Source organism: Mycteria americana, chromosome 12, assembly GCF_035582795.1.
Source record: "Mycteria americana isolate JAX WOST 10 ecotype Jacksonville Zoo and Gardens chromosome 12, USCA_MyAme_1.0, whole genome shotgun sequence".
In the NCBI taxonomy this organism is placed as follows: Eukaryota; Metazoa; Chordata; class Aves; order Ciconiiformes; family Ciconiidae; genus Mycteria; species Mycteria americana.
The window spans coordinates 17,300,621-17,325,118 of record NC_134376.1 but is presented as its reverse complement, the minus strand read 5'-3'; the positions used below and the strand labels follow the sequence as shown (position 1 = coordinate 17,325,118).

At 57.0% G+C, this 24,498-nt stretch overlaps 2 protein-coding genes across 8 annotated transcripts in view; both read left to right on the top strand.

The window, feature by feature from the left end:
• Window positions 1–20,098, top strand: part of MGRN1 (mahogunin ring finger 1) — a 62,825-nt gene extending 42,727 nt beyond the window's left edge. For 2 of the 5 annotated variants that reach the window (XM_075515637.1, XM_075515635.1), the window contains 9 exons: window positions 3,032–3,079; window positions 7,493–7,561; window positions 9,962–10,121; window positions 11,947–12,056; window positions 15,645–15,868; window positions 16,812–16,935; window positions 17,486–17,535; window positions 18,181–18,277; window positions 19,544–20,098. In XM_075515637.1, coding sequence (XP_075371752.1) covers window positions 3,032–3,079; window positions 7,493–7,561; window positions 9,962–10,121; window positions 11,947–12,056; window positions 15,645–15,868; window positions 16,812–16,935; window positions 17,486–17,535; window positions 18,181–18,277; window positions 19,544–19,675 — 1,014 coding nt within the window. In that variant the 3' untranslated portion in view covers window positions 19,676–20,098. Of the gene's footprint in view, window positions 1–3,031; window positions 3,080–7,492; window positions 7,562–9,961; window positions 10,122–11,946; window positions 12,057–12,984; window positions 13,051–15,644; window positions 15,869–16,811; window positions 16,936–17,485; window positions 17,536–18,180; window positions 18,285–18,894; window positions 18,940–19,543 lie in introns of all 5 variants that reach the window. The other 3 variants (XM_075515638.1, XM_075515640.1, XM_075515636.1) reach the window with 3 other exon arrangements.
• A 564-nt stretch (window positions 20,099–20,662) lies between these two features.
• NUDT16L1 (nudix hydrolase 16 like 1) lies at window positions 20,663–23,774 on the top strand. 3 transcript variants are annotated; one of them, XM_075515641.1, is made up of 4 exons: window positions 20,666–20,944; window positions 21,492–21,567; window positions 21,646–21,752; window positions 22,717–23,774. In XM_075515641.1, the coding sequence occupies exons 1-4, from the start codon at window positions 20,720–20,722 to the stop codon at window positions 23,188–23,190; spliced, it is 882 nt and encodes a 293-aa protein (XP_075371756.1). In that variant the 5' UTR covers window positions 20,666–20,719; the 3' UTR covers window positions 23,191–23,774. The 3 variants fall into 3 exon arrangements, with proteins under 3 accessions (XP_075371757.1, XP_075371756.1, XP_075371758.1); XM_075515643.1 differs by having other exon boundaries at window positions 20,674–20,944; window positions 21,492–21,752; XM_075515642.1 differs by lacking the exons at window positions 21,492–21,567; window positions 21,646–21,752 and having other exon boundaries at window positions 20,663–20,944.
• The last annotated feature ends 724 nt before the right edge of the window (window positions 23,775–24,498 follow it).

Here is a 24,498-nt window from a genome sequence, read left to right as displayed (position 1 = left end):
GCAGCTGCTGTGCAGCCTGTAATTATCATTTGTACCTGAGCTGGTCACTCAGCTAATTGTAGCTGGTGTTTCCTGTGTGTGGGGAGGGTGGAAGGTGTTGACCATGGCTGCTGCTGAGCAGTTTTCCAGGGCCTCGTGATCTCTGCAGAACTGGATCTGCTGTGTCCAGACCCTGTTGCACTATTGTTTGGCCTTAGTTTACACATAGCACCAAGCCCTTTTAAAGAATTAGGATACGTCCTGCATAAAGACTTTGAGCTCCACTACTTTTCGGTGGCATGTTTGATGTAGCTGACCGCTGCCTACGTGGTAAGGCTAAGCCAAGCTGTATGCACAAAGCCTTGTTAACAAAATCTCTTCCCATGATAATTGGACCCTGAAAACAGTTGCAAGATCCATAACTGCACCATGTTGTGTCTGGTTGTGGTAATACTACAGACACATACCCTGGGCAAATGCTACTTGTAGTGACACGCTAAGATGAGGCAAGAGATGCTGCAGCAGAGCTGGGCATGTAGAGGGGAGCAGCATCAATGCTGTGCTGTTAGAAATTCCCCACTTCCAGGCTGGCATGTGGGCTGACTTCTGCTTCTCAATCTGCTTGGTGCCTGCTGTATCCCTGAGCAAGTTGACAGGTCTTATTCTGTTCCTCCTAGGTGGATAATGTGGATGGTGACAAGCTGAGTCAGAGGGCATGGGAAACACAGCCAGTCCTAAGGAAGCCCTGTGGCTGGAAGATGCTCTAAGTGTTCTAGGTTGCTTTTTTGTTGGACTTAGTATGTGAAGAAAATGAGTTTTCCTGTGTTAGAAAGGCTGCTCTGAGCACTGCCTCTGTAGGTAGTTCTACTCCTGGCAGTTAGAGATCTGTCAGCAATGAGATGGGCAGCTGCAGCACCCCTGCCACTAGGGCAGGGATATTATTCTTCTAGTTTCCTTCTCCAGCTGATCTGGAAAAACAAAACACACTGGAATCCCTCAGTCGGTGTTCAGCAGCACCTGGGAGAGGACAGTGTGGGCAGTGGGTCTGCGGGGAAGGCTGTAGTGTTTGGAGTTGTGCTGTAGATGGAGACCCCCTAGCCTTGCAAAATGAATGATCAATCATTTCTGAGGAGAGAAAAATAGATGAGACCGCCAGCTTCCTGCATGTTACAGCCTGATTTTGAAGTGTTCTACACACGTTTGCCTTCCTCATCTGCGCGACTCACCTGTGCTCCCCTGGCTATTGCCTTCACAGATTTTTGGTTGTAGCTATGTTCAGATTAGGCTTTGGATTTGATGATGTGAGTGTGATTTTTACTTACAAAGGAGTGTGTCTAGCTGCTGTTTTCCAACTATCCAAACATAGTGCTGTTGCAGTAAGCCCAGCCTTTGTGGTTAGGGAGTAGAGCTCTTGCTTGGACCTGGATTTGTCCCAGCTTCCCGTTCTAGCATCCTGTGGCCAGCACTTCATAATAGCACCTTACAGAAAGTAGGAAAAGACACATGTAATGGGAATGTATTAGCATGAGGGCAGAAGTGAAGCTTTGGAAATTTTTGTCTCATGAGATTGGAAAGTGGCTTGAGCTGCTCCAGCTCTGGAAGGAGGATTTCAAGAGTTATAGGTAAATTCCACGTACTGTGCAGAACCTCTGAGCTCTCTGGATGCAAACAGGTGATGGCAAAATCGCCCTTAATGTTCAGGGAGCTGAACGAGGTATGCAGCAAAACTGGGAACCAACTAAAGCTGGTCAGGCCATTCCATCAGTGCTGGATTATGTCCTGGGTCCAGGTCTGAGCTCAAGGATTGAAAGCGCTTCCCTTCTTTTTCTAGTCTGTGTGTGCTGGGAGAGGGAGACGCTGTCTGGTGGGGCCACTTCTTACTTCTCATCTTCCACTGAATGCTTAAAACAAGATCAAAATCCTTCTTTTAATAAAAAGTCACAGGGCAAAGTGCTTGTTGAGTTCTTTCTCCTCCCTGTTTGATTAAAATATATTCCCCATCCTTAGAATAATTGCAGCTTTTGAAGTGTAGGTCTATAAATCCAGAGGAGGTCCTTGCTAATAAGCACTGCTGCTGAGCACCAGAGCATGCTCAGAGGACAGACAGACCAGCAGGCCTTGGTAACTTGCTATTTATATGTATCTTTAAGATCAGAATAGTAACCTTGATGCTATGCGTAGTCTGGCCTTGCAGCTCTTCCAAAGGCAGAAACTTGGCACTTTGTGTTTGCCTGGAAAACAGGACTGTTTTGTCTTTTGGTGCAATGTTGTTGTCCCTTCCTTCTGAAACTCCCTCAGCAAACAGATGTGTGTCTGCAGCTGTTCACAGCAGCAGGGCCTGCCGGAGTTTCCCCTAAATCTCCTTTCCTGCTCTCTAGACTCTGGCAGAGGAGTTGGTTTGGTTCAGTTTAGTTGGCCCTTGCGAATGATGGAGAAAATAGAAATAACACGCTGTTCCTGTCACTAGTTCTGACGCCAGGTATATACAGAATTGTTCCAGCTATGCCTGCCACCACTGAGCAAATTAAAGGCTCCAGGTGGTCACTGCAGCTCTGAAGATGGCAATGCGGAGCACGCGTGACTTGTTTCTGACTCTATCCAGTGGACAAGCCTTGTTCTCAGCCTCATGCCAGCCCCCTGCTCTCTCGGGGCTCTGGCCTCAAGAGTGGCTCTTTAACTGGATGTTATTTGGGGTGTTAACAAATATCCCCTGCCAAGTCTTGCTGGACTTGCTGAAAAAGTCTTTGCACCAGTTGGACTGCTTGCAACCTGAAAGGATCCGGTGTGCCAGTGGATTTTTGTGTATGCTCCGACCCTCTTCAGCCAGGTTTAACTTAAGCCAAGTCTGTCTAGCTCTGCACTGGAGCAGACAAGGAGCACTCCGATACCCTGTTGCCCTAACTCTGCTGGGAAGGATTGCCATTCAGGCTGTCCCAGTTATACGTATGCCACCCTCCCCTTAGGTAGCAGACACCAACTCTGATCATGAGTTTGTTTTACTCTTAATTTGTACACTTCGGCTATTTAATACATTTCCTTTTTTCCCTGCTAGCACGTTGATGGCAGTTTTTCCGTGAAGCCATTAAAACAGAAGCAGATCGTAAGTACCTGTTTCCTGTCTACTGCTTGATTAAAGACATTTGGTGGTGTCCCACAGGTGCCCGACTGACCCAGTGGGAAGCTTCAACGTTAGTTCACTGGGAGCCTGAGAGCTCTCACCCTTTTAGCTGAGATACCACAAGCAAAGCCAGTGAGCTTCTGGCAACCCTTAATGTTGGGTGAGTTGCTGCACAGCCAGATGGGTGTTGAGGGAACAAATATGGCAACGTGGGACTGGCAGGACAATGGTGCAGGTCTCTCTGTGCTCCTCTGGGAGGCAGGCACTGTGTATAGATCCAGTCTTCCCTATACCTTCCTGCCTTGCTGGCATTTGGTGCTTGAATACAAAACTGGCAGAGCCCCTAGACATACCACGGTACTGAAGCTTCCGTGTCTGTGTAGGTGCAGGTAAATTAGGTTTGCGTAAGTGAGCTTAAGTGCTGTACGCGTTAAGTAGCGTGAAGCACATCTGTTCATTAACACTGCCTGGTCTCCTTAGGTTCTGTGTTTTGTGGTGTGGAAGGAAGCTCCCCACGTCCTGCCTGGGGGCTGAAAACTGTTAGTTTTCCACATGCGTGTGTGTTAAGATACTAGGGGATCGTCTTCTCCCTCCCTGCACGAGCTTACTTCTTGTGCCCATGGTATCTTTGGAGCAACCCCAGGGACTGAGACCTTCTGGCTCATCTTGCCTGTCCCCTACGAGTATCCTGGGACTTGAGCAGTCGCAGAAACGGTCTTGCTTTGAAGCTGTGGTTTATGTACCAGACTGCACGTGTTATGAGGGGAAGGGAAGAAGGGAGACTGGCAAACAGGGAAACATCAGGTATCTGTAGCCCTTTTTTAGCCCATCCCGGTGTGTTGTGATGTGCAGAAGCTGTACACTGCCTTATCGAGATTGAAATTGCATCCAGTCTTGCATAGAGAGAAATACATAAGCAACTGCAAACTGCTAAGATTGCTAAGAATTTCAGCTCCTGAAAGGAAATCTGGTAGTAATCCTGCTGGAAGGATCAGCTTGAAATGTCGTGGAGAAAGAGATAAGATTTTGGTGGTTGATCCCTTCACCGTTAGATGTGTGCTGTGTTTCTGCTTTAAATGTGTTTGACTTCAGCTGCTTGTGATTGATGGCTAGGTTTTTCTGATCTGAATTAAAAAGCCTTTTACTACCAAGAAGGCCGTTAAGTGCCTTCATTAGACACTTTTTGCTCTAAGATGTTCCTTCAAGTCCCCAAGTCAGAAAAGAGCCACTAAACAGTACCAGTTAATCGTATATCAGTATATGAAGTAGTTCACTATCTGCCTCACCAGTGCTGTGCAGAGACTCACGGCCTGTCCTTCAGACTTGCTCATGCCCAGTGGCAGCAATATTAGCCCTCGCTGCCAGAGCTTTATCCTGGTGCTAGCGGTGAGTTACTCGCCGCTCCAGCCTCACGTCTGCTCTGAGCCCTGTGTGTCCCAGACTGACCTGCGCTCCCCTGCCTTCCTTGGTGCTTAACTTGGCTGTGTTGCAGCATGATCTCCTGGCTAGTTGAAGGATCTGGGTCCCACAAGTATTTTTAATAGAGACAGCCAGAGACTGTTCCGGAAAGGAGTCTACAGAGCGTGCTTTGCAGGTTTGTAGTGGGAACATCCAGAAGAGCCGTGCCTCTGAAGGGAGAGCTTGTGCGCTGTGCTGGAAGAGGCTGCCTGAGCGCTGAGGGAGCAGAGCAGTGTGATGCCAGCGGTGCCTCTTTCTCACATATTCTTCTGACCAGAGAAGAGCATTTGCGAGCTGATGAAAAGCCACTCATTTATCTTGCTTGTGGGTTTTTGGGGGGGGACTTTTTCTTTTTTAAACAGCGCTTACATGGCTGTGCGCTCTCTGAGTCAGCGTTGGGTTACTGTGAACACTAAGGCAGTGTGTACCATTCTCCATTTAGCCCTCTGGACTCCCCAGATGGAGGGCTGTCTTGCTGGAAGTGCTCTCTAGGGAAGTTCCCACCCTACCACAGTATGGTTAGCTGACTTCTGCAGTGAAACAGTGTGTGCTTGTCTGTCTTTACTGGCAGAGAGTGTAACCTTCCTACTCAGTGTTTGGTTGTGGGTACTTTTTTTTATTGGCAGTTTGTAAAATGCTTATATGTTCTCTCTCATGGCTTTTAAAATAGAAGGCTCTATACAAGCTCTTGCTAGAAGAACACACAGTACCACTGAAACAGATAGCATCTGCACCCATAAGAGCATAGAGCAGAGGTATACAGTATATGTCTGCAGTATAACATTGTACATTCTTCTCCATCGCTGCTTTTCTTTTTGCCTTCCCCTCCTTGCCAGTGCCAGGATTCCCAGGTACCTTTTGCGTGCATCGATCTCTAAAGGTCTTTGAGAGCAGGAAGCAGCAGCTAATGAGCTGAACTGCTTTGTTCTCTCAGCTGAGATCAGTTATAATGTATGTACCAACCTATTTAAAGGAATTCAACATGGATGAATGCAAACAGATGGATCAGCAAAAAAACATGACCTGGACTTGGCCGGTGGCTCCTGTGTGCATCAGCTGAGGCTGTATATAGAAACAGAAGCCTTTGGAAGCATGATGTGGTGCAGGATAGGTTGGAGAAGTGTGAAGGTGAAGGACTGCATTGTGTACAACCACCTACTCCTTCTTATTTATTCCTACTCTTTTAAAACCTAGAGATCTTTCTAGTAAGAGCCATGTTGCACTGCTCACCTGTTTTCTACTGGGACATGAGCTTCTTGGGATTTTTAGAGGCAAGCGGTTAAAACGAACGCAGACTCCTGCAGAGGCTTTGGTCTCTTCCTTCGTGACCTCTTCTTTGCTTTGAGCTGACCACTTCTGCACTCGCTGTCGCTCATCATGATCCTCCAAGGAGTTAGGGTGCTGTGACAAGACTCTCTTTGAAATGTCAAGTTACAAAAGGACATCTCCCACATAATTGTTCCCAAACTTCCTGGGTGTGAGTTGTGAGCCGCTGCAGAGGGCTTTGCTCAGCAGTCCAACAGCTGACCTCATTGCCGTGAAATGCAGGCCTAGAACAGATTGTCTGTAAGCTGCACGCCGAGTTAAACAGGGAGACTCTGGAATTAGTTTGTTAAAGCTGCTGCGTCCCAGCTCAGAGCATTTCTAAACTGGCAAACAGGCTGGCTATAACTAGCTCCTGCCCCCATCTTGGCATGTGATGACTTCTGCGCTGAAATCCCATGGCAAAGCCATTGCTCTTCTGAGCACCTGGCTTGACAAAAGGAGAGGAGAGAGACCAATTACACACGGAAACGCCAAAAGCCCTGGGATTGATGAGCTGTTGAAGCACTGGGTTCCCGGTGGCTTGGCTTCACTGCATGGTGTCAACTGGACAGTTCCTGAAGATGGCAAGAAAGCATTTCCTTCCCCTATTTGCGAGATGTGTCAGTTTGATACCTTGCAACCCCTTCACCCTTTTACCTGTTGCGGGGTTTTGAGCAGAGGAACGCGCCCTGCTCTGGGGAAGCTGCTGTGCAGCACCAGATCTCGGGGGACCAGTATCTTTGTGCATCCATGTAGAGGCTGCTCCTCACAGCTCTAAGAGTCTCGTGCTGTACTTGCTGGCTAAGCTAGGGAACAGGGGAGAACACCCCGCAGTGCAGAGGGGGCTTGCCTTGCTGGGACTGGAACCGTCAGTCTTCCTTGCCTCAGTGCTTTAATTCAGCTGCTTGGGGGAGTTTGCAGGCAGCTGCCAGCGTTTGCATAAAGCCATGGCTCCGAGGAGTATGTCCCAGGTTTGGGGCTGTGAGCAACTTCCACTGTGCCTAGAGCACTTTCTGCCACCACACACCCCAGTTTAGAGATGCCACCAAGGGCCTGGAGGTGGTAATAAATGACACTGCACTAATGTTGTCCCTCGAGTGCTTCTCATGCTAAGGGAGATGGTTTGTCTGTCTTCAGTAGCTTGACCTTATGCTCCCAGGTGATGAACAGGGAAGTGATGCGCAGCCACGAGCTGTTGGCACAGCACATCTCCTGAGGTTACAAAGATGGCTGGAAGTTCATCTTGGTTAAAGTTAAGCAGTACTTCACAGAAGGAAAGGACTGTGGAAGGCTATTGCCTCGGGTTTATTTGAGCTATGGGTGCATGTTCCCTGTTGATCTCCGAGACAAGCAGAGTACTCGTTTTCTAGATTATTTTGATAGTGACAAAAGTGGTCAGTTGGGCTCCCTGCTCAGACCGGACGGGATGGGCACCACTTTTTGAGCAAGGAGAGACTCATTCTCCCAGCTATCCTTTGCAATATTTATTTCTGTTAATTTTTTTGTGTGGCTCTAGGGGAGCTGGCTGCCATGGGTGTAACATGGCCATTTTGACACAGGGAGGGAGGGGAGGTGATCACGAAGCAGCAACGACAAAACAGCTGGCACTCCAACTGTTGTCTTCTTCCCTAGGTTGACCGGGTGAGCTATCTGCTTCAGGAGATCTACGGCATCGAGAACAAAAACAACCAAGAGACCAAGGTAAAGGTGCTCAGGGGGCTCCTGCTCCCTGAGCCGTGGGTTTCCAGCCTGCACCTTCTGCTTTTGAGCCTAACTGTGGGGCTTGGGAGGGCAATGTGGAGATGCTTTCCAGAATGACTGTCAAGTCTGTGTGCAGGCACTGAAGAAGCCCTGGGATGGCAGGTCCTCACGGTTGTAAGGCCCAATCAGTCAGTGGAGTCGTGCTGAGATAATTTTAGATAGCATGAGGCTCTTGAGGATATTCCCTGGGGCTGGAATTGCTGGGAGAGAAGGATATCAGTGCCCCATGGTGCAGAGCACTGATCTTTAGGGCTTGTAGAGACAGTGGGCCAGTGTCAGCTGCTGCTTTGGGTGCCCTGAGGCTGCTGGCCAGTCTAGGTGCTTCCCAGTTTGCCCAGCCAAGAGTATCTTTTTTTTTTTTCTCATTGATTGTAAATGAGCATTGCCTCCCAGGCTCCTCTGAAATCTTCCCCCTGGTGCAGCACTCCATGTCACTGCCTCTCTGCAGTCAAGGCCTGCCTTGTGCCTGGTGTGTCTGTACTTTGCTCCTGCGGCTCCTTCATCGTCTCCTGTTTGTTGGGGGGCGTGTTGTTTTATTTTTTTTTTTTAATGGGGGGACTGCACGTTCCCATAGCATTGCAGGGAACTGAGCTCTCTAGGGCTTGCCGGTGTCTGGAGAGCAGCCTGCATCCCCCAGCAAGAGGGAGCACAGCATCACTAAGAGATGTATATGCAAATGCCTCAACCAGAAACATTGCCCATCTTCAGGCAGGAGCTTCTGCTGAATCCCAGCTTGCCGCAGAGCCCCATGCAGATTATGTGACTGCTTTATGCTTGCTGCAGCCTTATGTAGAGCTGCCCTTTGCTGCCACCTGGGCTGCAGAGTGTACCAAGTGCTGGCCTCAGGCTCAGACCGCTCTGGTGCGTGTAGTGCGTGATTTGCAAACAGAGGAGTGGCCAAAGAGTAAGACAAGCAGGATTTCCTCTCCAAGAAATGCAGTGTCCTGCCCAAAGCATCCTGTGATCTCTATCTGCCTGTGCCAACAGGTAGCGCCTGAAGAGGCAGGAGGGAGAAGTCTTTTCGAAGATTTTTCTTGCACAGGATCTCTTTAAGAGGATTGAAGGCTTCTGTTTGGGTCCTCCAGGGTCTTGTGATGATTCTCTTGATCCAGCAATCACACATTTGTGGCCCATCAGACAAGTGGCCTGGGGCCATTTTTGTTCTTCCTAGTATTCTTAGCAAACCACATGAATAGGAAAGTAAAAAGCCTACCCTCCCTACCTCCCAAAATAGATGAGGAGTGCATGTGATGGGGCAGACGGGCTTGCAGCCTTTTGCTGGCATAGTCAGCAGGCCGGGTGTGGATGTGGCAGCAGCAGATGCTGTATGTTGCAGTTTACACCAAGGTTGCCCGTGGTCTGGCATGTGTTAGCCCTGGTGACCAAAGGGGTCTCATGAAATGGGAACAGGCAAAGGTGGAGGGTGGCCCACGCCGCGTCATCAGTTTGGTGGGCTCTGGCGTAACTTCTGTGGCATCGGTGGGGAGACTGGGGGGGTTCTCGGGTGTCAGTGAAGAGAGCTCTTGTGGTTGGAGAGTGGGTTTCTCCTCCCAGCAACAGCTTGCTTGGTGTGTCTAATCCAATCTGTGGGGCTCTGAGTGACGGAAAGACTGGTGTGATGCATGTTCATGTTGAATGGGTTCACACGGACCTTTTTACTAGGGTAGCTGTGAGCAGGTGAGCGTCCCAGGCTGGTTCTCCTGCTGCTGCATCAAAGCTTGTGCCAGCACAGGAGACTGGTGAAGGTGATGTGGCAGGAGAACCACTCACTCCATTGGTTGTTCAGAGGACCTGTGGAAACTGGGCTAGACATGGCTGGAGTGTCTCCTCCTGTCCAGCCCGCGGGCAGCCTGACCTGCTGCCTGCCACAGTCAGCAAGCAGCTCCTTTTGGGGCTGCTCTCTCTCTATGGACACGGGGCAGAAAGGCTGAACTGCCAAAGAGCCCACTTCCCTGCTCCCCCTGGGAGCCACCAGGCTGGCAGGCAGGAGCTTGTTCTTGGTCCTCCTCAGCCGAGGGGATCCCTACCCCAAAGGGGCTCCCCTCTCCACACAGCCTAGCTCTGGGGAGGGACAGCTATGCCGTGGATTCACAGTACAGTGCCCTGGTCTCTGGCCTTTCGTGAGCTCGGAGCAGAGCCCTGAGAGGGAGCAGTGTCCGTAGCAGGGCTGTGTGGGCTGGAGCTTGCTCTCCTTGAGAAACCCCAGCTGAGAGCTGCGGAAGGAGGATGCCAGCTCTCTCGCAGACTTTTGGGTGGGAAATTTCCCCAGGCTCCGGAGTCCCTTGGCAGTTCGGCGTGGCCCTTTCAATTCACATGCCAACGCCTTGCCTCTCATTGCAGCCTTCAGATGACGAGAACAGCGACAACAGCAACGAGTGTGTGGTTTGCCTGTCGGACCTCCGCGACACCCTCATTCTACCCTGCAGACACCTCTGTCTGTGCAATTCCTGCGCTGACACCCTGCGCTACCAGGCCAACAACTGCCCCATCTGCAGGCTGCGTGAGTATGTGCCCAGGAAACAAGGGCATCTTTCTTCCTCCTGGGCTCCTGTTAAGTCAGTACAGGGTGTGAGAGGGAGCGTGTATTTTATATACCCCACTCCAAGGCTCAGCATCAAACGTGCTGCTGCTCTCACTGGCATCTGGAGATTCCTGGCACCTAAAATAACTGTCCTCGAACAGGGAAGGAGGAGAGCACATGGGAGAATGGCCTTTTGTCCGCTGTCTCCCTGGCCACTTGCCCTCTCCCTGGGATGGATCTGAAGGTGCAGGTGCTCTGAGCCATGCCATGTAGGCAGTTCGTGTGTTTTGGTGAAGAAGATGGAAAATCCCCCAAAGGAGGGGACGTAGAAGCTTTATCCTGAGAGTATCTGGCCAAGAGAGCAGCCAGCCCCACCGGAGGGCTTTCCAAGTACCTAGCATGATTTTTTTTTTCCTTTCCGCTCTGACAACCTTACTTTGACTTCACCAGGGAGGCAGAGTTGAGATAACCGTCAGTTTGGAGTCCTTTGCTTTGCCAGGAGAATTAGGAGTGTCTGCTTAACGCCTGCATTGCTCAGCTCCCAAAAGATGGAAAAAATGAAATACCCCTTCTGACACTCAGGCAGCACTTGCTGAAAAAGACATTTTTGAGAAATGTCTTTCTCAAAAGCACAGAGGCATAAGAGTCTCTTGAGAAAATTCCTATGTTTTTGCTCGAACAGATAGATCGTGTGTCTTACCCTGTGCTTGGTCTCTGAGGTATTTGATTGTTTCTAATTGATACCTCTCAGGAAAAGAAAAAAGAGCCTAAGACAGATGTTTGGCCTGAGAAATTAAGTCTAAACAGTTCAAACTTGCAAAGATGCAGTAACCAAAAGCAAGATCTTATCAGAGGAAATGCCAGACAGCTTTGACTATAAGTAGCACAACTTAAAACACAGGAACAGCATTACCTCATCTGCATGCTGCAGCGGAGTAGGCTGTATTTGTTTGGAAAGTGCCCCCCATGTCAGACTTCCTGGGAGTGTGCTTCTGGGGAGTGCAGAGGCAGTGAGGATAGATTTGCACCTCTCTCCTCTGGCTCTAGGCTGATCTTGCAAGCAGCTGGGTGCAACAAGAAATGCCTGGGCTTTTCCTTATGTACGAGCAAGTTCTTACAGCTGCATCAGAACAGATGTCTGGCTCATTCATGTGCGCCCTTGGCACAGAGGAACTAACAATATTAAAGATCTGCAGATAGAAAATGGGACTGTGGGCAGGGAGTGGAGATCAAAGCTGTTGTGGTGGGAGGACCAAGGGATCGCTGTGCCGGAGACAGGAGTTCAGCCACTAACCCTCTGGCTGGGTTTGCAGCTGTTGCGGAGCCTCTCACCGCCGTAGTGCTGGCCAGTGAGTGAGCAGCCGATGGCAGGAGCGATGCTTCCAGCGCCAGCTGAGACTTGTGGGGTCTGAATTAACCCAAAGTGGTTTTGCATGAGGTCCCCCATCGTTCTGTAGCTTGCAGTGTGCTGCCTGAGGCCCGGCTCATGTTTTTCTTACTGTGTTGTACAGTATCAGGCCTGAAGCACCTCTGTACAATGACTGTACCGGAGCAGGCAGCGCCTGTTCTCTGCAAGGGCTACGTGTACCCAGACTTTTTTGGCCAGCAGATCTCTCCCCAGTATAGACCGACCAACTAGAAGGCAGACCATAGTGCTTGGCTTTGGTGTGCTCCATGGCCTGCTCCCCATGCACACGGGGGAGCTCCCCCGTGCCGACGGTGTGTCTGTGGTGAGCTGAGTTGTGTCTGGCATAGCCTGGTCCTGTTTGGCCCGCATGGTCACCTGCCTGCTGTTCTCTCCTAGCCTTCCGCGCCCTGCTGCAGATCCGGGCTGTGAGGAAGAAGCCAGGAGCTCTGTCGCCGGTGTCATTCAGCCCTGTCTTGGCACAGAGTGTCGACCATGACGAGCACTCTGTAAGTATCTCGCAACCCAGTGTACAAAGCCTGAGCGTTGGTCTCAGCCTGAGCGGGCAGCTTGGGCATGCACGAGTTGCTCGGCCTGATGGCTGGCGTCCCTGGGACCTCAGGAGGTGCACGCAGGCCTTGGAGTGAGGTCTTCCTGAGCAGTGCAGCCTCTCTTGTCAACCCTGCTAGACAGCCAGGAGCTCTCCTCTTGTGGATTAGTAATATGACTGGTTTTAGCCAAGTGCCCTCCTGTCTTTTGGAGGAAACAAATCCACAGAAACCTCAGTCTGAGAAGTTTCTCGGGGCCTGTCCCAGCAGAAAAGTGGCAGACTCTGGGCATGACAGGGTGGGAGCTGGGATACTGGGGGGAGTTACAGTTTGAATTGCACGCACATCTGTGTGGCAGCATGCTCTCATGAAATGCCCTTGGCATCGGGGTTCCCAGCATGGTAGCAGAAAGGCCTCTTTGTGCCAGCCTCCCTGAGTGATCAGGGTCTCAGCAGGCAGCTGAGGGAGCGTGGGATGGAAAGTGTGGTGCTGGTGGCCTTGGGGCCCGGTCGCACGTCCCCGGTGCGGTGAGGGCAGCAGCTCCTTGCCTGAGCAGTGCTGTTGCACAGCTGGCTCTGGCAAGACATGAGATCAGAGTGAGGAGAGGGAGATCTGCATCTAGATCATCTTACGGACTTTCATGGGAACAGAAAGATACTGCCACAGAAAAAGCCTGGTTTTATCCATCTGCCCTCTGTAGCCCTGCTGCCTTCAACTGGGGCTAAGAAATAGGGCAGGGGAGAAACCCCGAGGGTTCTTGTGAAGCAGAGCGTGGTGTGTAGAGGAAGCAGGTGCTGTCACCTGAAGCGAGGTGAGGAGATGCTGTGTGTCTCTTTGTGTCACTAACCTCAAGAAACAACTTCTTTAAAACATGGTTTTCTCTTGACAGTGTCCCTTTAAACCCCTTAAAGTGAGCACTGTCTCCCTGCCCAGCAGGAAACCTAGAAGGGAAACAGTAAGTGGACTTGGTTGTATTTGGCTCCTACAGCAATTCTTTGCCAGCGATGTCACTAGCACGTGGGAGTGTTACACATGCGAGGGCTTGCTAACACACTGGGTTTGACTCGTGCCCCTGCACAGGCTGCGACACTCCACGTGCTGCCTCCGTGTTAGCGGTGAGACGCTCACACCCTGCACGGACGATCACTAACCTCCCTGGTGTGCGTGCAGAGGAGTGAGCAAGATGGAAGCAGCTTGCCACAGGGGTCTGACACTGACTCTCAGGGACTGTCCCCAAGCCTGAGCCTGGCTGCTTTATAGTTCCTGGCCAAGACACTTTCATAGCTTTGTAGGACTGTGGGCAAGCTGCTGTCCCCTTGGCTCACCCAAAAGCTTCCTTGCACTTGTCTCATCCCCTTGGCAGTTTGGCCTGGGCACACCTTGTTGTGGTTTCCACCCCGGTGGTGGGATGTAGAGGTAGGCAAATAGGCACAGTTGGACCAGGTCTTGCATTCAGGAACACTGGTTTGCAATGGGCGGTTTTGCTTTTACAGAAACAGGAAGGATGGAGCTTGTTTTGTTGGGGACTCTCCAAGTTGGTGTGAAAGTGTGTAGCTGGAATGCCGTGCTGGGGACAGCATGAATGGCAATTGTGGGGGACCAGGACCTGGGAAGGGGGAAGGGGAAAGGTGAGGGAGGCTCCCAGGCCAGGAGGGGTCTGTTTGTGTCCTCTTTGTGTACTCCCATCAAATGCAGCTACGGCTGTCATTGGTATCTAGGAGGCTGCAGTTTTCTTTTGCTCAAGCCAGCCTAGATGCTCGGCCGTACGAGGAATGTGGCTCGCTGCACTTGTCAGGTTTGGAGAAAACCTGAGGCTGGGTTCAGGTAATGAGGCTGTTGCAAGCTTGGCATGACCCTGGCTCTCTGCGAGCCTCCTGCAGCGACTAGCAGTACTCCTGCTGGAGCAGTGGGCTCTATGGGTGGTGTAGCGGTAAGCGTCCCAGGAGAGAGCAGTGTCTCTTAGCGTCGTTTGAAAGCTCAGTAATTTGCAGCGAGGGTGTTGTAGCCATTGGCTGAGAAATCCTCCTCCAGCCTCTGAGCTGTGCCACAGAACCTGAGCTTTCACTACAGCAGACCAAAATGAGCAGCCTTTGAACCCTCAGGCCTTGGTCTACACAGCCAGGAGAAAATGTCCCAAACACACAATCCAGGGGGTTTTGTCTCCCTGACTTTTCTGTCCACAAAATAGCACCTCCGAGCTGCTGTCTGGAAATGGAATGTTTTTGTGGAGATGGCTTTTGGCCCCACCGCCTACAGGTGGCAGCAACTGTGAACCGATTCCTTGTTCAGCTGACTTGGTTATCTTGCACTCACCAGCTGTGGTCTTCAGCACAAGCTCATAATCATCACAAGACCAATACTTAGGGGATGTGGGTTGATGCTTGACCCCGGGTGCCACTCGTTCTTTCCTCCCCGTCAGAGCTAGCTCCTTCTGTTACCACAAGTGAGTCACTTCAGCAATAATTCACCCCAAATTAGTGGCTGGGTTGGAACAGGTTGCTGGGCAGGCTCATCTGCAGCTATGTGGCTGGGAGATCAGGCACAGAGGAGCTACAGGAGTTCATGGCCAGGCTCAGCAGCAACATAGGTACAACATAGGTACAAATCTTAGGTACAACATAGAATCACCTCCCTGAGGACGCAGGGCTGAAACAGCTTTATTTTAGTGTAAACCTGGACTGCTGCAGTCTTGCCTCTTTGCTTGCAGTGGGCTGGATTGAGCTGCCTGTGACCTGCTGGGTTGCAGCATAAACCCCATTTATCTCCGAGTCCACAGGACCTTGATGATCAGGAGGAATTTTGGAGTTAAACCAGTGTTGATTTAATGGCTTTGCAAGGGTCCCTTTGACTGGCAACTTAGTGAGTTACAGAGGGAGTGGGAATTGGTGCAGTTTTGCCCTCCTCCCGACAGGGTCAGTGGTTCTGGGATCCCTTTCCTACCTTTTAGCAGAGGTGACTGTGCAGAGACAGCATTAGCAGCTGAGAAGACTGGGAGAAGTGGAAGCGGTGTAGGCTCCGAGGACCAGCTCTCAGCTGATGCACACGTAGTCCCCTCCTTTGACTCTCTTAGTGACTCTAGTGGTGCTGTGAAACAGTCACGTGTACCAGGGCTCGAAGCACAAGTGGGGTGCTTATTGAGCTGGAAGGGTCTCTGAACCATCGGAGGAACTTTTAGGACAAACCCCCCCCCTTATTTTACAGCAGCTTTGTTAGGAACCTGCGTTCTCACCCTCCTTGTCTGGCTCTTGAAAGAGCTTCCCAGTGTGGCGGGGGGGTGCTGAGCCACGTTCCGGCTTGCTGAGACGCCCAGTCTCCCAAGCATTGCTCTGGGAACTTGCCTGCACCGTCAGTGCTACGACCCCAAGGGAGTGTGTGGCTGTTGCAGGGGAAGGAGGCTGAGGCTCTCTGGCGAGGTGGCTGTGGGGATGGGCTGCTTGGGAGCGCGGTGTGGGAGGCGCAGGGCTGGGCTGCCGCAGGGCCTCCCCTTTCTAGAGGGGCTTCCAGCCTGGTGAGGGTTTCTTAACGTGCCCTTCTCTTTCTCGCCCACAGAGCTCTGACAACATCCCTCCGGGCTACGAGCCCATTTCCTTGCTGGAAGCGCTGAATGGCCTTCGCTCTGTTTCCCCCTCCATCCCGTCAGCTCCTCTGTATGATGAAATCAACTACTCTGGTGTGGTGGATGGGATGCCGCCCGCGAGCCGGCCGCTTGCTGGGATGGACAGAGCCGTGGAGAGCAGCCACCAAAAGGGCAAGCGGAGCAAGTCTCCAGATAGGTCAGCATGGGGACGGAGGGGTCCACTCCTCTTGCAAGCCCTGAGGGCTTCTGGCCACACGCACTGGGAACCAGGAGAGGGCTCTGGCTGGTCCCATCACTGGTAGCAGTGCTGACTCAGCATTTTAGGAGGCCAGCGGGTACTCATGCCCGTGAGAGAATTGGGACACCGCTCCTGTGTTCAGCCTGAGGTGACCAGCTTATGCCTCCTAAGGGCTGGCTTTGTCACCAAAAGAAAGAGGATTTTTAACAGGGAGATTTCATCCAAATTTTGGATGGAAACGTCTCCTTTCCAATAGAGTTAGTCCCTCAATTTGCATTTGACATCCAAACCTTGTGGATTTCAGCTTTCCTTGGAGTTCCCCGGGAACAAAAGAATGGAGAAAGAAGTGATCTGAATTTCAGAGCACAAAATGCTTTAGTTGTTGTCTGAAGCCTCCCCTAGTGGCCTTGTGATGGAGGACGTAGGTGTGGGTGCCGTGGAGTGGGCAGCCCACTGCAGGTGCCCTTCACGTGTCCCTTGCAGGGCCGTACAGATGGGGTCAGACCGGGTTTGTTCCCGGCACTCCTCACTGTGCTCCATTCCAAATTTCCCCCCGGGGAAGGGAGCCCCTGAAGGTGTGAGGAGCAGGGCCGCTGGCCACTGGGCCACTTGCTCTCCACGCAAAGGCAGATTTGTCCGAGTTGCGTTAACTGTGCCGAAGCTCTGCGCTGCTTGGCTCTGTCCCAGAAACTCTGCTGCTGCTGTTCTCCGTGTAGCTGATACTGGAGGGCCCTGCTGAATTTAGCTCAATAGTACGAGCTCCTGCTCACGCATGTTGGCTTATGCTGCTGGTGGAGGGACAGGGACAGCGGTGACAGGGAGCTGCTGCCACCAAATCCGCCAGGGCCCACGGTGCTGGCAGCACTGCAGCTCCTTGCAAATGGAGTTTCTCTTGCCGCAGCACGCTACGGTCTCCCTCGTCCCCAATCCACGAGGAGGATGAAGAGAAGCTCTCTGAGGACTTTGACTCGCAGCCAGCACTGAGCGGGGGGGAGCTGGTCCTGAGAGAGACCAGCTCTCCAGAAGTAAGTCTGTGCTCTGCTGGGGAGCTGCTCTGAGCCAGAGCTCTTCTGGGGGGGCTTCTTCTGGGACACGGGAGGTGCCTCGTGAAGGGCCATCGCTTCCTCGGTGACAGGGTAAAGAGGAGCTTGTTAGCACGAGTAGCCCGGAGCCAAACAGTCCCGGCTGCCTTTATTTACCTGTAGGGCTCCGCGGGGAAGGACGTAGCCGCTCCCTGTGCCCCTAACACCCCTTTGGGGAGCTGGGGCGTTGGATAAGCCGCTCGGCTGGAGCCATGTCAGAGCTGACCTTCCCCCAGCTTCCTGGGCAAGCCCAGCAGTGTTTAGGGCAGGGGTGGAAGCTGGGCCTTGCTGGGCTTCCAGCACCCGCTGCGGTTGCCTGTAAAACCCCTCCATCCTGGCCTGTGGTGCCACAGTGCTGGTGGGTGGCCCCTTGCTCCCTCCCTGAAACAAGTCCTGGCCCCAAGCACAGCTCTCGGGAGAAAACCAGAGCAGGAGACAAGCGCAGCGAAGGCCTCCGGCCCGCAGAAGTAACCTGTGCCGTTCCTCTTTACAGAGCATGGCAGGGGAGGAGATCGAGGAGGCCTCATCCCTGCAGCAGGGTAGGTGTGCACTCGGCCATGGGGGTGGCCAGACCTTGTCTTGGTGTCCAGCTCTGCTGAGGTGGGACGGGGACGGCTGGGGAATGAACATACAAGTTCAGAAACATCCAGCCCCGAGTCCATCTCTGAGCTGCTGTGCTTCACCAGAGACAGGTGCCAGGGTCTCTTCTGGGAAGTGGGGGAGCAAAATCAAATCTCCCTGGTTTATTTGCCAAGCAGCTCTCCTTGCTGTAAGCTCTACGCAAGTAGAGCTTTCCATGCCGCGGGCTGTCTCCTCGCACGGCTGAGGGGGAGATGGCTGCGTGCACCACTGCGGTCCCGGTGAGAGCATGGCCGCAGTACTGGGCACGCAGGACGTGCCCCAGGTCTTTGGGATGGGTCTCTGGTGCTCAGGCAGCATCCAGAGGGCACGAGAACAGGGTGAGAGGAGTGCTGGGTGCGTTTTGGGGCGTGAGCCTGCATATGAAGAGGTGGCCCTTTGGCACTGTCACCTGGGCCAGTCTGACCGGCTCTCCTGAGACCTCCGCAGGGCTGGGGGGGCCCGGGGAGCTTTCTCACGTGGAAGATCTCAACCCGTCCTCCTGGCCGCGTGCCCCTGCAGAGCTGGTCTGGGGACTGAGGGGCTGCGCTCTCGGCTGGTTCTAGGTAGCCGCCCGCCCTCCGTCGAAGACGTCCTGCAGGACGGCAGCTGCAGCGAGCACAGGAGCCTGACGCAGCCGGAGAGCGACCCTCCGGTAGACGTCTACCTGCCAGGTAACGGCCGCGCCGTTGGGGTCAGAGGCACGCTGCCGACCTGCTGCGCTGGCGGCTCCGGTTCGAGGCACTGCGGGGCCTGGGGGGTTTGAGGATTGCGAGCCCGACCGCGGGCAGCCTCCCCAGCCGGGGCGGCGTGCGGCAGCCTTGGGATGGGACAGGAACGCGCCCGCCCGGAGCTCGGGCTCCCGCTTCCTCCCCGTGCGCAGAGCCAGCTGTGGGCGAGGGGGGCTAACACAGAGGTAACTTGCCCTCCCCTTCTCTCTCCTCCCTCACCCTTTTGTCTCTGTCCTTCCCCTCCTTTCTCCTCTCCGGGCTGCGGCCGCTTGATGGCACAGTTTATGTGAGAGTGGCCTCCCATGCCTGCCCCCAAACCGGGCTCCTGCTTTCGGCCGAGGGAGGGGAACCATCTGGGCCGGCTTCTGGGAGACTGCGGGCACCCCTCTGCCCCAGGGCAGTGTCACGGGGGGAGGGCCGCGGACGCTGCGCTGTCCTCACCCCCGACTGTTGTTGCAGCCTGTTTTCTTCCGTAGAGTTGCAGTCTGTTCTGAGTACCTCTCTAATGTCTCCTTCCCTCTCTGTCTGCCTTCCTCCCTCCTGTCCTGGGCAGCACTGGGTCCCGATTCCTGCTCTATTGGTATAGAGGAGTAAGCTGGTACGTCTTCTCGTTCTTCTTGCGCATCGCTGTTGTGTGGGGCAGCAGGACCCCTCCTGGGAAGGCCGGCAGCCAGGCGAGAGCGGGGATGGGACTGATCCTGGCCCTCGGGGCAGGGAAGGAGGGGACCGCAAACCAGCCAGCCTGCACCGCTGGCTCCGTCCTGGCTCCGTTCCCATTCCTGGCACCAGCGTTCCTGCACCCCGTAGGGGTCCCCGCTGTCCCTGCGTGCCAGGACCCCAGGCAGGGCAGCAGAAACCCCGGCCCTCCCCACCAGCTTCTGCTGGGCTCCCGGGTGAGGGCTCTGCTGCCTGGTGGGCGCCGTGAACATCCAGGTCCGTGCTGGCTTCTCGCAGGCTGGCGGCACATACTGCGTCCCCTTCGTCTCCCGCGTCCCACCCCTGGTGCTTGCTGAGCCTGCATCTTAGCAGGGGCGGAGGGCATGGAGCTCGTGGGCTCCAGCCCTGTCTCCCGTGGTCAGTCCAGGGCAGGAGGGGGTGGCGGGGGTTGTGGTCGCCTTGGCCCACGCTGCCCTCTCTCCAGGGCCGAGCACCCTGCCTGGGCTCTTAGTCTGACCCCAGGGCTGGCACGGTTGGGGCTGAACCCCCTTTCTCCTCACTCAGGCTCATCCGACTTCACCAAGACGCTCCCTGGCCGCGGCACCGGCAGTCCCACGCAGCCCCTTCTCTTCGAGCAGACGTGTCTTCACCTGGAGGACGAGCAGAGCCTCTCGTGAGCGGGGCCGGACCTCCCTGCCCCTGCCGCCGGACCCCAGACCCCACGCACAGCCTCTCCCCCCTCCCCAGCGGGGCTGGCCCGTGCCCACCGCCCCGGGGACGCAGCCTGGACACGGTTTCGGCACAGCCTGGCTTTTTTTAAAGACGTGCATGTTTCCTGCCGGCGGCGAAGGGGGCGGTGGGTAGGGGCCGGTGTCGTGTTTTTACGTGGGATGGGTGGGGTGGGGTGGGGTGGGGGGGAGGTTTCGGGGTGAAAAGCAGCAGATGAAGGACACTACCGTTGTATATTTTGTACACACCGAGCACAGCCCTTTGCTGTCACTGCCCCTGTACATAGCTGCGGCCTGCCCCGGCGAGCCCCTCTGGGTGCTGCCGTGAGCCTTGCCGGGGTGCAGGGCTCCGCGGGGACCGGGGGGGGGGGGGGGGGGCCGTGGGCGTCAGGGGCTGACCCCCACGCCCCCCCCTCCCCCCTCCCCGCGGAGCCCCACGCTGCAACCGGGGAGGGGGTCCCTGCCCGCGCCGTGTGCCTTGTTCTGCTTCTGCGGCGGGTCCCGGGCCGAGCCCCCCCTCCTCCCCCTTTATGTTTGTAGTAATAAACCCGTGGAGCAGCCACGCGAGTCCGTGCTTCGGGGCGGGGCGGGGCGGGGGGAGCCGCATCGCCCGTGGGGGCCGCGGCGCGGAGGGGCGGGGCTGCGCGCGGCGGAGGGGCGGGGCCTCCTGCCCTCGCCCGCCTCTTTCCCGGCGTGCCCTTCGCGGCGCGCCCCCTCCCCCCAGCTTTGCTCTCATTGGTAGCGGGGCGTGCGGCCGTTGCCTAATACGGCGAGCGACGCGGGCAGCAGCGCCCGCTCCCATTGGCTGCCCGCCGCCATTGGCCGCCCCGCCGAGGGCGGGCGCGGGGGTTGGCGGGCGCCGCCGAGCGCCCATTGGCCCCGCGGCGCGCGGCGTGCCGCCACTGGCTGCCGCGGCGGCGGGTCCCGCCCCCTCCTCGTCGCCGTCGCCGCCGCGCGTGCGCGGAGCGGGCTCCCGGGGCGGGCGGCGAGGCGATGGCGGCCATGGGGGCGATGGCGGCCATGGGGGCGCTGCCGGCGGCCGGGGCGCTGCCGCCGCTGCCGACGCTGGGGGTGCCGGGCGTGCCCGAGCTGAAGCCGCTGACGCGGTACGAGGCGATGCGGCTGGGCCCGGGCTGGAGCCACTCGTGCCACGCCATGCTGTACGCGCCCAACCCGGGCATGCTCTTCGGCCGCATCCCGCTGCGCTACGCCGTGCTGGTGAGGGGGCGGGCGGGGGGACGGGGACACCGGGCCGGGACCGGGACCGGGACCGGGACCAGGCGGGGCGGGCGGGCGGGCCCTCGGGCTGGGGCGGGCCGGGCTGGGCTGGGTCGGGCCGCGGGCTCCGGGGGAGGCGGGCTGCGGGCAGGCGGGCGGGCCCGGGCGGGCGGCGCGGCGGCTCTGGCCGTCCGGTAGTTCCTGTGCAGGGCGGTAGCTCAGGCTTGGCCGAGGCGGCGGCGGGCCCGGGCTCAGGCCCGAGCCCGAGCCCGGGGGTGAGCCCCCGGCACCCCCGGCTGTGCGGCCGGGGCGGATCCGCCGCGGCTCCCCGGCCCAGGGCCGCGGCGAGCTCTCGGAGACGGTGTCGGCGAACGGTCCTGGATGCGCTGGAGCTGGTAGGGCCGCGCCGGAGGCAGCCGGGAGGCCTCCCCGCGCTCCTCCGCCTCCGCGGAGGCCTCCGTGGCGCCGGGCTGGGGCGCCCGCGCCTCCCCTCGCCCCCCCCGGGGGCTCCGCTGTGCCCCATTAACACCATGCGCCTCTATTGCAGATGCAGATGCGATTTGACGGACTGCTGGGCTTTCCCGGGGGGTTCGTGGATCGCCGTTACTGGTCCCTGGAGGACGGTCTGAATCGGGTGCTGGGCTTGGGTTTGGGCTGTGTGCGCCTGACGGAAGCTGACTATCTGTGCTCGCATCTGACAGAGGGGCCACATCGCGTGGTGGCACACTTCTACGCCAGGCAGCTGACCCTGGAGGAGCTGCATACCATCGAGATCAGCGCGGTGCATTCCCGAGACCACGGGCTGGAGGTGGGACATCCAGGGAGGGGGTGTGTAGAGTCTGAGCGTTAGCCCCAGGGAAGACGAAGCTTCCCTCCTAGGTCTGCTGGGCTGCCGTCCCTCGCAGCCCAGCGGGGGAATGCACCGCATGTAGAGCTGCCGTCGGCGAGTGCCGTGCACCGCCGCGCAGCGCCGGCGTTAGGAGGTCTGGCTGTTGGCTGGGGTTGTGTCTCGGGCTCCGGAGCGTAGCGAGCTCGAGCTCCGGCCTTTCCCGGCGACCGCCCGCGTGGGGAAGAGCCCTATTTACCCGCTCAGCCTCAGGACGCGGGTGAGGTCCGTCTCGCATCTGGTGGGCGTCTCCCCCCGCCCCGGGCTGAGTAACCTGGACCGGAATCGTGACCCTCGGTGCGGTGATGTGTTGCTCTAACCCGAGTTCTCCCCGGCTTGCACGGAGGCAGTGCGGGACGCAGCCTTCCTCCCGGCTAGCTGGGCCCGGCTGACGCCCGAGAGAGCGAGAGCTAGGGTCTCCCCGCGCGCCCGCGAGGTGCTCGGCAGGTTTCAGCAGCCGCATGAACGGAGGCGGTTGGCCCTGGGTTGTGGTTGAGGGGGACGCGTGGGTAAGCCATGGTGTCCCCAGGCAGGGCAGGGCGTGGAGGGGGAAGCGGGGCTCCCTGTAGCGGCCTGGGGCAGCGGGATCCCCCCCAAGGGGCAGGAGGGGGAACGCAGCCAGGGCTGGGCTGGGCTGGGCTGGGCTGGGCAGGGAGAGCAGGGGCCTGGCGGGGCTCGGGCAGGGGCAGCGCAGGGGCTTCAGCGGGGCTGGGTGCAGGCAGGCGAGGGCAGGGGTCGCTGCGGGAGGGAGGGGCAGGATCTGGCAGCTGGGGCAGGGCGGGCCTGGGCCGTGGGGTGCTGGGGCGAGGGTGTGGGGGCAGAGGGTGGTGCGGGGAGGGCTGGTGCTGCCGCGGCCTCTGCTGAGCTGCGCTCCGTGCCGTTGCAGGTGATGGGCATGGTCCGTGTCCCCCTCTACACCCAGAAGGACCGCATGGGCGGGCTGCCCAACTTCCTGGGCAACTCCTTTGTTGGAACCGCCAAATTCCAGCTGCTCTTTGCCCTGAAGATCTTGAACATGGTGCCGGAGGAGAAGCTGGCCGAGGCGGTGGCTGCCACGCAGAAGCCGAAGAAGCCGGCCATCGACCAGGCCGCAGGGGCGACGGGAAACGCGCCTGCCGCTAAGCCGGCGAACGAGCTGGCGGCGCCCGCTAAAACGGGCAACGAATTGGCAGATAGGGCAGAGAACCAGGCCGCTGTGCAGGCAGCAGCCGAGGCGGCGGAGCAGCCGGCGGCTGGGCTGGAGAGCGGGGCCGTGGCGGAGCAGCTGGCGGCTGCGCCGGTGGCCGAGGCGGCGGAGCAGCCGGTGGGGCTGGGGGCAGACGCCGTGGCGCAGCAGCCGGTGGCTGAGCCGATGGAGTGATGCCACCGTGTTTGCGCTTGATTAAAAGTGGGTGAGACTAGAGACTTTCTTCTAACTTTCCGACCCGTCGCTGGCTGCAGTTGCTGCCCACGCGATTCCACTGCCCAGCCGGGAGGGTTTGGGTTTGAAGCAGGGGAAAGCTATGTATTTTTATGGCCATTAAACTCTAGCGAGCTTCCCAGATCAACCTGCACAGCCCCCTGCAGAGAGTTCACGTGCTTACGTGAGGGCGCCGAAGCCCTAGAATTATGCTTTGATTTCAGGGACGCGCTGCTGCTGTCAGGTCCCCGTTTCATTTTTAAGGAACAAAACGTCTTATTTTTTAAATGCCCTGCGTTGACTTGGACGCGGCTGTGTTTGCAGCGGACACAGCTGAGGGACGGGGCTGCTGGTCAAGCACCTCTGCCAGCGTCGGTGGAAGAGCTCCCCTCCGCCGGCGGCGGTGCGGCCGGGCTCTCGTTCGGGGTGCCGGCACGACGGGGTGGCGTGCTGTGAATTCCCTCTGGGGCATGGGGGAGTGCTCGTGTGGGTTTCTACCTGGAGATCTGTGGGAGCAGGAAAGTGGAATAAATGGCTTTGCTGAACGCTTCGCAGCCGGGATCGTTCTTGACTGCCGGCGCGCAGCCTGCGGGGACCCAGAGCTTTGGGGGCGCAGGGGCCGGGGCAGCGCGGCGCCCGTAGGTTCCCCCTGCCTCAGGGCTTTGCCCCCCGCCCTGTGACTTGCTGGACTGTGCCAGAGCGAGCAGCTGGAGGTGCAGGGCAGGGCCCAGAGCTGCCAGGGCAGCCCCTCTCAGCTGGGGAAGCTGGGGCAGAGGGGGCTGGCAGGGTGCGGGCTGGCTCAGGGCGCCGCGCCGCTGCAAACCGTTGTGCAGCTTTTGCCGCTGGGTTACTCCAAAATGGCTCGTGCACCCAAGGGCTTCGGGCAGGGGCCTGGGGAGAAGCCGGCTGTGCCGCCGCAGGTGCCAGGGCACCTCCCGGGCACCGGCTGCGCGTGGGGGGCATTTGTCCCGTCCATGTTGCAGCCGCTGCTGGGGCAGCCGGCGAGGAGCCTGGCTGCACTGAAGCTGCGCGGCTGCAGCTGTGCGAGGCCCCGGTCTCTGCAGAGGGAGGCATTTCAGCTGCGCCTTAGTAAAATCCTCCACCCAGCCAGCAGTCCCGTTCCAACACCGGAGGCTCTGTGCTGGAGGAGCTGCTCCCCCTGCTCCAGCCTCTGCCCTGTCCCCCCTCTGCCTGCCCCGAGCTGATCCCTGGCCTGGGGCGGCAGCGGCTCCCAGCCGGAGCCACCCCAGCCCCAGTGAAGAGGGCCCG